Consider the following 16,378-nt stretch of genomic DNA (forward strand, 5'->3'; position numbering starts at 1 on the left):
CCCAGGCAGGGACAGGTACCTCCTTTGATTATTTAGTAGCCTAAAACCAAGCCAATTCAGTATAAAGAGGGTTAAATAATCATTTATGAGTAAAATGCTATTTCTGAAGCTATGTCTATAAATCAGTTCATTTCTACAAAAGGAATTTAATATTAAGTATTAAATTGAACCAATGGGAGGAAAAATGGGGGAAATTGAGAAATTCTTTGGGGTCTGTGAGGGGAAGAGGCTGAAAAGATGAAAACATTTTCCCTTGGAGGAATTGACAGCAACTCACCAGCAAATCTCTTCATATGAAAACAAACCAGATGTACTTGCTGTGGCAGTACATTTACTAAAACTGGAATGAAACTGAGTTTAGCAAGGTCCCTGTGTGGGAATGACAGGAAAGTTCATAAGGCATTTTGTAATTTTTCTTTCCTCTATTACTAGGGATAGGGTTTCAATTGGAGGATAAAAATTGGGGAGGAGGCATATCAGAAAAAGGGTAAAATGTGGTTTAAGAATTAAAAGATTTCAATAAAGCTTTTTTTTTTTGTTAAGCACCTCTGAAATCTTCTTTTGTTTTTGCACTGGAAATATTTCTATTTCAGCATTTCAAAAGATCTGTGATTTGAACCATTTGGGCACCATGGGGAGGCTGCAGCCCTTCACATTTTGAGAGGACTGAAGCATGAGCAGAGGAGAGCAAAAAAAAAATGTCATTCCCTGGTGGCTGTCCTTCTGGTGAGAAGATTCCCCAAACTGAGTTAGGGGATAGTACTGGGAGGACTGTCTATTTCGGTGCTATTGCAGACCATTCCAGTCTAGTATAACCTGCTGCTGTCCTTACCCATGGACATGGCCATTGAGAACGCAGCATCTCCTCCATGCCAAAATGCATCATGGTAGGACTTAAATAGAAATAGAAACTGCTACTTAAAAAGAAACAAAAAGCAGTAAGCTCTGTCAGCAGTTGTACTTTTCTCTGTCTAATCTCTGCCTGATCCTCTCATTGACCTAATAATAACCGCTGAAATTTATGTAGCATTTCAAGGTTTGAAAAGCACTTTACATGTTATGTCATTTGAATCTCACAGAAACCCAATGAGGTCAACGCAATTATTATCCTCTTTTTGTAGAGAAGAAAGTAAGGCAAAAAGACATGGAGCAATCTTCCCAGGGTCACACAGCTATTAAGGGTCTGAAGATTGATTGGAACCCAGATCTTCCCAATTCCAAATCCAACCCTCCATCCCCTATAGCACCTTGCTGGTTTATAGCTGAACTTCACCTGAGGGTGGCCAGATAGCCAAACAAAGGGAATGGTTCTTGTGGTGCACTGCTGACAGGAAATCTTCACTTTTCTGGGTATATTCAAAAGTGAGAAGAGGCCAGGCCTTAGAAACACATTTTCTAAGACTCACCAGCATATTCTGCATTTGGCTCAGGATTGCCTCACCTATGAGATCATGGGCAACTCTTGGAGAAGGGGTAGGTTGGGGTAGAGGAAATCACTGCATATTCCCACTATTCACAAATGAACACAATCCAAAGGAGTCTCACGTAGAGGAATTTTATCTCCCCAACTTACACACACAAATAGACCTTAAGTCTGTTTGATCCAGTATTATGGACCATTGGTTGGTTGTTGTCCTTCATGCTTGAAGAGGTCAAAAATGACATCACTATATTGGGGTCAAGGTACAGTGTGTCTGACTGTGGCTGATCAGACCAATAGGAGCTGGGAAGGCTCGACCAAAGGTTGGACACAAATAGTCCACGTGAACATTTATAGTGGAGTTTTCTCTAAATTTGTACATCTCACATTTCTTTGGAGCGACTACAATTCTGCTTTGTTCGTAGAGCACAGTGCCTTCTTTAACGCACGCTGTGGATCATTAGGGAACCGTACAAAGTTTACATAAATGGCTAGGCAGGAAAGAAACTCCCTCAGAGCTCTGTATAATAGGGATTCTCCAGGGCAACAGCTGACAAGCTTACCTGAGGTATGGCAACCATGCTGCAAATAATTTCCCTCCTACTATGCTATTGGAAGTGGCCTTCAGTCAACAGATCAATAGCAAAAGAGTCAGTTGCCTCTTTGGTAGGCTTTTATTCCTGGGCTGGTAATTGATTTTCTGAGAGAGAATTGGTAAGTGAAAATAAGAATAGCTGGGCTGTTATAGAGAGGTATTTTCTAGTTTACCTGTGAGGCATTTCCTAATTCTATGTATTGTCTGTGGTCCCATAATGGGCATGTCTCATCAAGTCTATTTATCACCACCTTTCATTACCAAACACACATACTGTTTGTGTGTATCTGGGTTTTTTTGGGGGGGCAAGGCAATTGGGGTTAAGTGACTTGCCAAGAGTCACACAGCTAGTAAGTGTTATTTGTCCGAGGCTGGATTTGAACTCAGGTCCTCCTGACTCTAGGGCTGGTGCTGTATCCACTGCATCACCTACCTGCCCCCTATAACTGTTTTTACGAAGTATTTATTAACTGTGACCATCACAAGGCTAGATGGTACAAAGGCTTGACACAGTACCTGTTGTCCACCCTCCTTGAATGAGTTCTGACTTACTTTATATTCTTGATGCTTAGAAGTATGTCTGGCACATAATAAGAGTATAAGAAACACTTGCTGATATGCCCAAAGGGCTATAAAACTGTGCATACCCTTTGATCCATCAATACTGCTTCTAAGTCTGTGTCCCAAAGAGATCATATAAAAGGGAAAAGGACCCATGTGTACAAAAATATTTATAGCAGCTCTTTTTGTGGTGGCAAAGAATTGGAAATTGAGAGGATGCATATTAACTGGGGAGTGGCTGAACAAGTTGTGATACATGAATGTGATGGAATACTATTGCTCCATAAGAAATAATAAACAAGTGGATTTTTAAAAAACCTGGAAAGACTTACATGAATTGATGCTGAGTGAAGTGAGCAGAACCAGGAGAACATTGTACACAGTAACAGCGACATTATGCAATGATCATCTTTGATAGACTTAGCTCTTCTCAACAGTGCAATGATCTAAGACAATTCCAAAAGACTCATGATGGAAAATGCTATCCATAACCAAAGAAAGAACTATGGAGTCTGAATGCAGATTAAAGCATACCATTTTCTCTCTTTTTTTTTTCTCGTGGTCTTTCCCTTTTGTTCTGATTCTTCTATCACAACATGACTACTGTGGATATGTTTAATATGATTGTACATGTATAGCTCATATCAGATTGCATGCCATCTTGGAGAGGGAAAATTTTAGAACTCAAAATCTTATAAAAGTGAATGTTGAAAACTAAAAATAAATACATATTTTTTAAAAGCAAGGAAAATGATTGAAGTAAAAATAAAAGAAATGCTTGTTGACTGACTGGCTGTCACTCTATTGCTTTGATTTCTCTTCATGGGCTTCTAAAGCCTCGTTGTGTAGACTCCTTGTTTGGCCTCTCAATTTCCCCCCTGGATTCCAGATCTATTGCCCATGCTAACCTTTGAAACCTGACTAACTCTTTAAGCCTTGGCTGCCAATCTGGAATCCTGATCCACTGCCTATTCGCAACTTTGATTTCTGCACATGACCTCACTGGCTCACATTGATCCTCCATCTTGAACTCTCAAGGCTACCTTAGCTCCTCCACGCCATTTCCTCATTTTGTACTGCCTGTGTTCCTCTCGCTGACAGAAGCGGAGCAGCCTGCTCGAGAATGATATGTCATTGGTGTCAGCCTAGGCTCTCCTTTCTGCCAGCCTTGAAGAGAGATTTGTGTTTATGGAGTTATCTTTTGTTGAAGGAAGACTAAGTGAGCAATTGTGGGGAAACTATTAGAAAGGAGAAGCATGTGGGAAAAGTCAACCAAGGAGAGTTAGCCAAACTGGTTGTGGTTAGAGACAGGTGTGAATAAAAATCCTTGGATGCAGAGAGAGACTGACTTTTTAATGAGCCTGCAAGTGATGGATTGTCCTCTAGAGAATCCTCTCCTTCCAAGAGGAAAAATATATAATTGGAAGTTATAGATTGTTCTCTGCACTCCTCAGAAGTGGATGTGAGCTCTGAGCTAGCCAAACTTTATTAAAGTTTCTAGTGACCTGCACTAGATGCTGAGTGAGTGAGAGGGGTTATAGATTTCTGACTTGCTTTGTCTCATTTATATGTATTCATAAAGCTTAGAAGTTATCAAATCAATGGCAGTTTGTTTCTAAATTCCTGTTATCTTTCAGCTGCATTATCTTCCTGTTGCCTTAATATTTATTCTTAATTATTCATGTAACATTCATGTACCATGTTTTTCTTCCTCTTTTTTTTTTAAAGAGTGTTTGTTTCCTCCTGCTTTCCTGTGACATTGACATAATGGACTCATCAGAACCATTGTCTCAAAATCGCAAGTATAATGTGATGACTACAGCAAAAGATGAACATCTTCAAGATTTTCCCATCTTAAAGCTGGAAATCCAAGTCTTTGAAAGACCTGGGTGATGGTTTTTGATCTCCTTTAGCCCAGCTCTTATTTGATGATGTCATCGTCATCCCTCTGAAAACTAATCTTCATCACACAACCAGCACACGTAACTCTGCCCAACTTGACATAGAAGGCAGCTTCTACTGAGTAAATGCTCTGGAATAAACTTCACAGAGAGAATAAATCACCTCTCCTGCCATGGTCCCTCCAGGTGAGGGCTGAAGTCATTGCAAAAGGCATAACAGATAGCTGGCATATGTACCAAACTAATAGATTCTATGAGGAAAACTAAATGGAAGATTTTTCTCATGTCCTAGGCACCTTTAGCCACAGAGACAGTAGAGCCAATGTCATTATAGATGTAGCCGAATCAATAAAACTTTTTCATTCATTTCTTTTTCATTTCACACACACACAAAATACCCATTTTAACCAAGAGAGAGGTAAGCAAATATTATCCAGGGCAATTTTTCATGCTCACATGGATTACATTCTGGGACACACTGCTTTTCTAAATAGCCCAGGTTCTTTTTTTTTTTTCCTGCTCCAGAAATATATTCACTTCTCTTCCAGCAATGTGAATTCATCTGGAAATCTATGACAATCAATTAAGTAAATGAGAAAATAGAATGCTTGTAATTATGATAATCAAGCTATATGAAACCCACCCTCCCCATTCTAATACCCACACATCTTTAAGCAATATATTAATTAAGCCCCGGGTAATTGTTACAATTAGAATCAGACTTTTATCATTTTTTTAAAAAAAGTATTCTCTGAGAGGAAAATGCAATATCTCTAAAATGTATGCAGCTGTCAGTTTTTTTTTTTAAATATAATTCATTTTGATTTTTACGTTGTCTTTTCCCTGGCAACTTAGAGATGATACCAGTATGCTTATTGATGCTATTCAGGGTATTTCCCCATTTCCTCAGCTGACAGTCCTTTTTAAAGAAGTTCAAATGATGAAATTTTAAAATGATCATGGTGTTTCCAAAAGGTATTTGTGGGGAAATCTTTGTGCCTTGAATATCTTTTCCTGGTGTAGAGGTGGTTAGGACTCATAGCTCCATTTCTAAAAAGAAACAAGGGCACCCAGCAATGACCCATAGAGCAGGGACAGAGGCCCTTTCTCTTAAGTAGCTATCAACTCTCTGCCAGAAAGAAAGGCACCAGCACTTTCCTGACCACAATTACAAATGTCTATGCAAATATCTAATCACAGTGCGGCATTACAAAGATGTCAGGTAAATGAAACACAAGAAGGGCCAACTTCACCTGAACTGTGTCCCTAGTTAGACACCCCAAGTTCATCTAAGATGAACTTGATATTTTCTAAGGAGAATAGAAAAAAATATTTTTTCCATTTCTAGCCGTGGAGAGGTACTGCAGCCATCAAAGGCCAAAGAGGGCTGGGAAAAAAAGACTCAGGTTTTCGGTCTACTATAGACCAACATTTGGTTCACTAGACCAAATGCTCTTGAAGTTAATTTTCCCTGAATGCGCTGAGGTCATATTGAAATTTTCAGGAGCAATGAACAATGTGGTGGTGTCTTTTGGCTTCTGAGCTATTAGACATATTGAGGTTGGTTGTCGGGTGAGGTCAATGGTAAATTGTAGAATATTTGTTTATTTTAACGCTGGAAAGTGCTGGTATTTCATAGAGGAGACTCAGAAAAGAAGCAGATAAAGTGAAAAATATGTTCTCCTTCTGTTTATTTTTCCCAATGGTTAAAAAATCAGCTTTTATGGAACAATAATCTTCCTCATGACAGATGGGCCTATACATTAGCATCGTGCTTTCCAGTCAACAGAGTTTACATTTCAAGAAGGTGAAGAAACCAACTGTACACACACCTTCAGTTTCCATTTGTCTTTTTTTTTGTTTGTTTTCTGACATTAATACAAAAAATAGTATTCTGATTAGCAGCTCAACTAGCAACCCCACATAAACCTAAATAATACTTTAAACCCAAAGAGTGCACTTTTACGGACACTTACTTTTGATGAAACAATATATACAATTTTGACAAATAAATACATAAATACATCCATTCATATATAATGATACACCTAAATGTCAATTTTTATTAACAAGCTTCTCTAGTAAATTGCTTCTTTCATTCACAAGTTGCTTTTTGTTTATAAAAACCATTTCCCCCTTTACAGCAGAAATTTGAATTAATTCCCCCACTGAAATCACATATTATGAAAGATAGAAAATCAATCCCAGGTGCTTTGGGTTAAATATTCCATTGTCCTTTGATAGGAAAAGTTTTATTGAAAAAGTCCTCCCCTCACCCCTCTGCAAAGGGGTGCTTCCTTTCATCCCCACTCCCCACCCCCATAATGCGTCCATTCAATAGGCTAGGTTGGTTGAAATTCCATCCAAAGTAAACAGGAGCTTCCTCCTACTCTGACTCCAGTGATTTCAACAGCTCCAGTGTCCTATTCAAATTGGCATTTGCCATGTTATAGGAAAAAACCAGAAAACCTTGCAATCTTACACCTAAAGAAAACTGAAAGGCTCGTTTGAAAAAGGAACATTACGAATGAAGACAATGAGCTTGGATACTTAACATCATCCTGTGCTAAAGTAACACTGCAGATGGGAGGTATGAGAAGCAGGTTATCAGACATAAACTGACTGCATGACCCCCATGGAGGCTGCTGCCTGCAATAATGTTTTAAATCCCAGAAAAGGTTTGGGAATAGGGATAAGGATGGGGTGGGAATAAGAATGGTATAGAGACGGGATAGGATGAGGGGCAGGGGCTGGATCTGTGAGTGTATTGGTAGAGGGAACCCCTTGGTGAAGAAAGGCCTGCTACTAATGCAGGTCAGAACTTTTACTGAAACATAAAGTCTTCGTGTTGCCTTGGACACTGAGACAGGCCAGTGTGTGTCAAAGGCAGGCCTTGAACCCTCATGTTCCTGACTCTGAGGCCAGATCTCTGTCCGTTGCCCCTTAAATCAGAGAAAGGACACAAAAATCTGTCTAATGGTTGCCCAAGTGATTAGAGTCTTGTTTTGGCCAGAATCAGAAAACTAACGGAAGGAGGAAGCCAGAGGCTTTCCGTGATCACCTAACATGAAAAAAAATTCCAAACATTCAAAAATGGAGGGCAAACATGCTTTAATTAAGGCTACAGAATCACGGGGCAAAGAGCATTGCTCAAATAAGCCCCATGCAGAGCCGAATGTTACCCAGCAGGCAGGCTTCTACCTCTATATGTACAGTTGAAGAGAGATGATTCCTTTAAAATATATACACATGATCTTTGATGGATATTTACATGTTTGTCCTCTGTGCACTAGAGACCACTTTTAAAAAATCAGGAAATTTAAAGGAATTTCCAAATTAATAATGACCACTGCTTTTGTTTTATTTTGTTTTATTTTAGACTAGGGAGGTCTATTCATAATATGTATATATTTATAACATATACATATAAATATATATATCATGCTCATAATGTGTAATTTCTTGGTATTAAGAGTTGTTGGCTGGACATGAGACAGGTGCAGAGCAAAATGATTTGGGCAAAGGCCCAGTCCAGTTGCTTAACAATTGAATAGATAATGTTTTGAATCACCAGGAAGAAATCATTGAATTTGAGAACTGGCAATAATTACTGGACAGGGGAGCTGACTGATCTTGTGGGGCCCAATTTCTCCTCAACTTTTCTAATATTTTTCTTGTATTGTCCAAGTTGAAATAAGCTGACTATATATGTGTGTATGTATGTATATATGTGTATTTACACATACATATATATGCTTATATATACACACATATACACATATGTATGTAAGTGGATGTGTATATATATATATATATATCCATACACACACACACATATATATATGTGTGTGTTTATATACATACACCTATATACATATATATGTTTGTATATGTGTATGTGTGTATTTATTAAGAGAAGGAGTGACTAACTAGGTCTTACATTTCTGGGAATATGAGATGTAAAGAACTTTCCAGAGGACTACTTTTTAAGGACCAAAACAATTCAGCAAATCAAAACAGGTACAACAAAAACAAGGTACTGTCTTCATGTCGTGGGGTTTTTCCTCACTAAGTATGGTAAACTTTCCAAATGGATGCTGTGTTATCATCAATGTTTGGTTTGCTATTAATTTTGCTGTGTTTATTCTTCCTTCTGGAAAGATGAGTGGTAAAGTGAATTAATTTTTCCCATCTTCTGAATCCCAGAGAGGCCATAATTCAAACTACTGGAGAGATTTCAAGTTGCACATTTCTCCAAGCAACTCAGCTTATTCCAACATCCAAAAAAACCAGAAGCTTCTGACACAAAATATACCTTACGCCCCCAACCTTTGGAAGACACATTATGCTTCAGCGCAGAGGGGTAGCATTCAATGCATGGAAGTAATAATTCATCAAGTGATTCCAGAGGAAGCATAAATAGTTGAAGCTTCCCAAAAGTGCTTTGTGGACCCCTTTGTCAGTGTGCTTAAGAGGACCCCTTCTCATGAGAGTGTTACTAAAGACATAAAATAAAGTATATAAGAACACAAAGGAAACCAATTATATGGAAATAGTTAACAAATCATTAAAAAATGTTCATGGACTCTAGGTTAAGAACTCCTGATCTAAATTAGACTAGAGAGAAAGAAAAGTTTTAGTGATTTATTCCAGATTAATTGTGGTGAATTTTATATTAACATATGTGGTATATTACTAGTAATAATTACTAGTTTGCTTTTTCAGAGGGGAGGGAGAGGTGGAAACTGGACCCATGATTTTAATCTGTGTAAGAAGCTCTCAGATAGAAACTCTCTTCACCAACACAAATCAGACACTGTAGAGTTAGAATGCCTGGGGCATTGAGGGGTTGAGTGATTTACCCACAGTGTTAGAGGTGGGACAGGAACCCAGGTCTTCCTAACTTTAGGGCTAGCCCTTTAGATACCATGCCTCCACTGCCTCTCACCATTACTCACTGGTTACTGATATTATAGCAATAATAATAATAATAATACAATAATAATACTTTGCACATACATAGCACCTTTCAGCTGAGGATTTCAAGGTACTTGGCAAACATGAATTAAAATTCACAGCATCCGGGAGGTAGGTTTTTTTTTTTTTAATAATTGCCACTTTGCAAATGAGTAAATTGAGGCACACTGAGGTTTCCATCATTTTCTCCTTTGACACTGGGAGTCTTGTGGAAGAGAAAGGAATGGAACCTAAGCTTCCCTCCCTTGGCTGCAAATCTCTTGAAACTCTGCCCCTGAGAAGACCTCAATGCTATTGCAATTGCATGTAATACTGGGAACCTTGCTGACATTCAACTGTACTAAAGTATGCATTGCACACACTTGGTGTGCCAGCCAGATTTGGTGCCCTTTGCCTAATTCCTAGGGCTCTAATTCTTTTCATGCTTTTGGAATCTGCCATCTTTGCACTGTGATGTAGCACTCTTCTTGGCCGCATATTAGCTTTGCTTATTTTCTTTCTTTGGAACCGTGTGCCCAGATGACCCTAACATTCCAAGTGTACTCAGTGACATTGCATACTGGGTTGAAGCAGGTAAAGTTACATTTGGCAATTTTCCTTGGAGGCACAATTTTATATTTGTTCTGAAAGAACTGAGAATAAATCTCCTATTTATTTTGTTAAATAGCATTCTATATACATTCCACCTGCTGCCCACCATGTGTTTAATCCTTGGATGAGCAATAAAGTTGTTTCCTGAACTTCTAGAACATCTGATTCTCAAGTTCAAATTCCCACTCATCCAATGCCTGTCTTCCTGCCAGAACTAAGTTCTTTTTTGGGGGTGGAATTGTACATATAACACATTTTGCATGCCAATATATGGGAAAAAAAACCCAATGTAAATATCACACACAGCAGAAATACTCCCTCTCATGTGTCTTGACTCTGTCTATTTCTAAACAGGTTTCTAAACAAAGTTATTTTCGCTTTGAAGGGATGAGATGAAGGCATTATTGTGAGGTGACTTTCCTTCTCTCAGAACCAGATTTCTACCTCAGAAGCATAGTTGCTGTAGCTGGGTAGCATTCAGCCAGTTTCTCCTTTTGGGGGCACAGGTTGGGAGCTGCTTTTTGAGAATAAATGGCAATGCCCTATGCCCTGAGATTGGCATCTGGCACTTTCAACTTGTGTAACATCTGTGTAATGAGAATGTGACATTTGTAAACTGATGATCAAAGAAACTAAGACATGAGGGGATGGGGGGAAATACTTTTTGCAAACTCCTTCACGATTCATTTCCCATAGTAACATGTGTAAACTACCAACAATATAGCCTCCCAAATTAAAAAGAAGAAAGGAAGGAAGGAAATGATAGAGGAAGGAAGGGAGGAAGGAAGGAAGGCAGGAAGAAAGAAAGAAGGAAAAAAAAGAAAATAAAAGATATTTACACCTGTAAAAATCTTAACACCGGAGATGTTTCTTGCTTGACATGTCATTCCAGATTCTATGCATTTCTTCTGGTGTGATCTGATGCACAGTAATGACTCGGCGATATCTACACAAGCTGTAGGCCATTTTCCAGTGATTAAAGCCACTGTTTTGGAAAGGGTGAATGCCCAGCTTCCGAAGACACAGTCCCACATACACATCTTCAAGGTGAAGCAGTCTTGTGTGGAGTGAGGTCTTATAAATGAGTTCTGCCACATCGGCTGAAAAGATATAGCCAGTCCCGGAGCAGAATGGTGGGTAATTGCTATCTGGGTACAAATCTCTGGGCATGTACCACTTACTGCGGACATCCCGGATTGGTCCTCCATTAATGACATAGCCAGTGAAGTATCTTCTCCTTGGTTTAGTGTTGGGTTTTAGTAGTTTATAGATGAGATTATCCATGTTTACAAAAATGTCACTGTCTGTTTTCATGACGTACTTGGCTTTTGAGCAGAAAGTGGCAACCCATCTCATCCCCATTAACGTTTTGAGGGTGAGGTTGTGGTACGAGTCAATGAAGTCCTCTACGATGATGTCATGGAAGATTTGGCTTTCTTGTTCCACCATCTGATTTAGAACAGGATCAGCATTCTTCCCTAGGAGAAAGAGAGTGGCGATTTTGATCCCCTTAAAGTTGTTTTCATCTCCCCACGTCTCTCGGATAGCCTGTCGGGCATCAAATTCCTTGTGTGTGGTACTAATGAGGATGACAAGGAAGGGGGTGCTTTTCTCACATTTCTTGGGCTCATTTATGAGAAACTCAAATGCATGAGGGTTTATAGGTCGAGTTCTTATATTACCAAAGGTAACGTTCTTCCTGGCTGCAGCAACGTTAGTAAATGGCCGAGAGCCGGAGTAGGAAGAAGTAGGACGAGTTATACTTAGGTACCAAAGAGCGCTAGCCCAGCACACAACTGTCAAAACATAGAGACATGAGACCTTTGAAGCCATTGTCTTTGCAGCTCCTCTATGCAGTATGTTGAATAAATAGCCTTCTTACCATTAACATCTCTTCGTCCTGCAAAGGCAGCATATTACTTGAAAAATCTTAAAGTCCAATCAATACAAATTACTGTGAGATTGTTCATAGGTATGGGTAGCAGGCTTCTCACTCTACTTTCTTCCTCCCTGTGATGATGGGTTCCATGTCTTTGTAAGTCTTCCTCCTGATTCTGCAAAATGCAAGAAAGCACACTGTTTGTTAGGCTTGTTTTTGTGTTTTGACATTTCAATTCAGTATCATTAAGCTATCGTGGAGATTTTAGGGTTTATAATGCCCTCCTGTTTCATTGGAGGCAGTGTGCTATAAGCCCAGGGCAAGTCACTTGATCTCTACTTGCCTTAGATTCCTCATCTGTAAGATGGGGATGGATAGTGGGAGCAACTACTTCCCCGGATTGTTGTAAGGAGAAAATCAATCAATCAACTAGTCAATCAATAAAGAAGGAGCTAGATTGTGTGGTGGATAGAGTGCTGACCCTGAAGTCAGGAAGACCTGAGTTCAAATACTGCCCCAGACACTTACTAGCAGTATGACCCTGGGCAAGTCAGTTAACTGCTGTCTACCTTGGGTTCCTCAACTGTAAAATGGAAATAATAATAGCACCTACCTCCTAGGGATTGTTATAAGGATCTAATGAGATAATATTTGAAAAGTACCTGGACCATAGTCAGTATTATATAAATGTCAGGAAGGGTTCAAATATTGCTTCTGGTACATATAAGATGTGTGATCCTGGCCATGTCACTTACCTTCTTGAGTACTCTAGGCAACTCTAAGACTATAAGTTGAATAGAAGGTGCCAATAGGTGTTGGTAGAGAGAATTTTTTAACATGAGAATTCTCTAGGCAACCAGGTAGTGCTGGGCCTGGAGTCAGGAAGATCTGAGTTCAAATCCAGCCTCAGGCACTTTCTATCCATGTAATCCCATGTAACCATTGTTTCCATGACTGTAAAATGGGGATAATGACAGCACTTACCTTGTAGGGTTGCTGTAAACAGTCGAATAAGATATTTGTAAAGGGCTTAGCACAGTGCCTAGAATGTAGTAGGTGCTTTATAAATGATTATTCCCTTCCCTTCCCCCCCCATACCAATGAAGTCACAAATCCAGTCCCTGTCCCCTCTTCCCTTCCCCAACATAATCATTATTCTTGGAGGTAACAAAGATGATCATAGCTGTATGAGAAGGAACGGACCTTAGAAGTCAACATCCTCATTTTACAAATGAGTGAAACTAAGGTCCACAGGAGTGTCGTCAAAGGTGAGTTGAAGCCAGCTTGGCTTGTGAGAGCCCTTAAATTTTCAGTGTGAGTATTTATATCTCCAAAAATGGCAAATGTTACATATCAGGTCCTGCTCTACTGTGTTGTTGATTGCCTAGACTTTAGAGTATAATTGAGAAATGATAATAATTTAGGTTAAACTTGAAAATGTATCTTGTGTTGATTTTTTTGAGTCTATCATTAAATATTTACCAGCATACCCCTAGATATAGTCATTCTCCTAAAGTCACAAAGGTAGTAATCCAAATCCTGTGCCTCCAGACCCAACATTCATTCTACCTTATTCTCCTGTCTCCCCACATTCCATTTGTATCAGTTCTTGGAAACCTTACTGCATAGATATTTATGTTTTAGTTTAACAGTTTTTCTTGTTGTTGTTGTTGTTGAGTTGTTTTTCAGGCATATCCAATTCTTTGTGACCCCATTTGAAGTTTTTTTTCTTTTTGCAAAAATACTGGCATGGTTTGCCATTTCCTTCTCCAGCTCCTTTTACAGATGAGAAAACTGAGGCAAACAAGGTTAAGTGACTTGTCGAGGGTCACACAGCTAATAAGTGTCCAAGGCCAGATTTGAACTCAGGAAAAGGAGTTTTCTTGACTCCAGACCTGGCATGCAATTTACTATGCTACTAACCTGCCCAGTTTAATGTTTACAAAGCATTATATATAGTCTCAGTTGAGCCCCACAATAACCTCATGATGTAGGTACTACAGGTTATCTTCATCATTTTATAGATGGGAAATCAGAGTGTCAGAGAGGGTGACTAATCCATGTCCCAGTTAGAAATTATCAGAGGCAGAATTCAAACCCAGAAGTGGAAGTCAAGCTCTCTTGCTTCCAAGTCCAGTATTCTGTCCACACATAATGCACTTGACTAGTCACCTGTATTTCTTTGATTTGAGATGAATGAAAAGCCCAAGAGATAGAGTTTCTGGGTAATTAATAATCAATTTATTGTTTAGGCTAGCAAATAATCAATAGGTTGATGGTCAGTGGTCTCTCTCCAGACAACACCACAGAGATGCCTGAATGCTTAAATATCTTTGGAAAGGGAGGTGTCCCTGACAGGTGAAAATCAACCCTGATTGGTGAACAATTAATAAGGTGGTAGACATATTAATGAGGAGGTGGGTGAAAAGTCTTTAGTTCCTCCTGCTGAGAACATGACTTGATTATGGGACTCAGCTCCCTCCAACAATCTGGACAAAGGAATCCATCTCTACCCAGACCACTCTGATTGGTTTTCTCCTGCATAAGCTGGGTCACCCTAAATTCTAGAAGGGTTCCAAGGAGCAGATTTATTTCCTAAGGGCAATAAATCTCCTAGATTAGATTCTGTTTGTTAACATCTTCTAGCTGGGTGGGGTCCTGCCCAAGATCTCAGTGCATATGGGTAATCTCATCTATTAGCAATGTCCTTCAGAGACTGACCGACTGACTGACCTGCAAGGGCTGGACCCTGAATGAGGAAATAGAAAGGAAAAACCTCAATCTTAATTTAATAATTGGTTTTTACTATAAAAGAAAATAATAATCCCTCTCAGATTCCTGACTTCTCACCTGTTTCAGGTCATTAGCATGAAGTCTGATCTCTTATGGAACTTCTATACACATGAATGTTGAGAGAGCAAATATAATGGGAGGAAGAAAAAAACAAACTCTGGGTTAGAGTCAGGAAGACACACATTCAAATGCCATGTCTGGTGTATCATGGCTGTGTGACCTTGGGCAAGTCAATCAGCCTCTGAGGGGCTGAGGCAACTCTCTGAGACTCTCAGCTGAAGAGCAGCTGAGCCTGAGATCGCTCCTGTTTAGGAAATCACCCCGATGAAATTGCTCCAAACCAATTACACATAGTATACGTACAAAATGGCTTTGGCCATTCTCCTGGCACCCCCTCATCTTTTCCCTCTGTCTTAATTCACAGCCAGCTCTCTATTCAGGATAACACCTTCTACTCGATGGCAATCTTGACCTCCAGATCTCTGACTCTTTTGTTTCCTTGACTGTATCCATTTTTAAGTTGCTGTGGCTGAAAAACTGTCCCTCACCTTGTTTCATAATGCTGTTTACTGGTCTTGTTCCTAGCTCCATTTTGAGTCCCACTAAGTAGTACCCATGGGCAGCTAGGTGGTGCAATGGTTAGAAGGATAGGCTTGGATTCAGGAAGAGTCATCTTCTTAAATTTAAATCTGGCCTCAGACACTGTATGACCCTGGGAAAGTCACTTAACCCTGTTTGCCTGAGTTTTCTTATCTGTAAAATGAGTTGCAGAAGGAAACGGCAAATCACTTCTGTGTCTTTACCAAGAAAAGCCCAAAATGGGATCAGAAAGAGAGGGACATGACTGAAAATGAATGAACAACCACAAAAGTAATACCTACCAACCCTTCTCCTTCATCTTCCAGCTCCTACTCCTGATTCCCAGCTTTCCAGATAGTCTCTCTCTCTCTCATACACACACACACACACACACACACACACACACACACACACACACACACACACTCCTGTTTGTTCTCTCACATGCTGAAACCATTCCTAACCCCCCTGTGGCAGAGTTATTTCTGGTGCCAGTTCAGAGATTCAGTGCTATGTATCCAGGTGAAATCACACTGGTCCCTGCTAATTATTTGCATCCTTAGGGACTCACTTATAAATACAATAGGATCCTAAGAAATGAGACTTTTGAATTTGGGGGCCACCAATTCAAGGGGAGGTGATGAGCGCTTCAATTAGCATTCAAATGAAAAAGTTGTCTTTAGGAGTTCCTGGTTCTTTCCCAGAACTCCCAACTTCTATCATGTCATTTTTAAAGGTAAGCTAGGTTACAGAGTTCACTCATGTAAAAAATTGTCTCTCGCTTCCTTGTTAGAGTATATTGCAGTAGTCCTGGTAGACAGAGATAGGAGATAATGGATGTGAATTTCAACAAACTCAGCTTTAGAATAAAGTATGCACTTCAATGTATGCACTGTGTTGAAAGAATTTAACTAGAGTTATGTATGGAGACTCATGTTCCAAAGCACAATCATCATAATAAAATAAGAAGACGGGGATGAATAAAAGCAGAGTCAATAGACACCATGTTGTCTAAGCCAAGAGTGGAATGTGAATATATGAGCCATAGGAGGGAGGCCAGCAATAGCTCATTGTAGTTATGA

The 16,378-nt window shown here is 39.5% G+C and overlaps 1 protein-coding gene and 1 non-coding gene across 2 annotated transcripts in view; one reads left to right on the top strand and one right to left on the bottom strand.

Annotated features, from left to right (window-relative positions):
• The first annotated feature begins 310 nt into the window (after nucleotides 1-310).
• On the top strand, nucleotides 311-414 carry LOC144454640 (U6 spliceosomal RNA). The gene has a single exon (XR_013483150.1). It is a non-coding gene; the product is annotated as a U6 spliceosomal RNA (small nuclear RNA).
• Nucleotides 415-6,151: 5,737 nt separating this feature from the next.
• The window catches only part of B3GALT1 (beta-1,3-galactosyltransferase 1), a 61,875-nt gene continuing 51,648 nt past the window's right edge, over nucleotides 6,152-16,378 (bottom strand). Inside the window, exon 2 of the mRNA XM_020990901.2 lies at nucleotides 6,152-12,099. Coding sequence (XP_020846560.1) covers nucleotides 10,898-11,878 — 981 coding nt within the window. The 5' untranslated portion in view covers nucleotides 11,879-12,099 and the 3' untranslated portion in view covers nucleotides 6,152-10,897. The remainder of the gene's footprint in view (nucleotides 12,100-16,378) is intronic.

The sequence above is a fragment of the Phascolarctos cinereus genome, unplaced genomic scaffold (genome assembly GCF_003287225.1).
Source record: "Phascolarctos cinereus isolate Bilbo 61053 unplaced genomic scaffold, phaCin_HiC Scaffold_726;HRSCAF=1367, whole genome shotgun sequence".
Taxonomy (NCBI): domain Eukaryota; kingdom Metazoa; phylum Chordata; class Mammalia; order Diprotodontia; family Phascolarctidae; genus Phascolarctos; species Phascolarctos cinereus.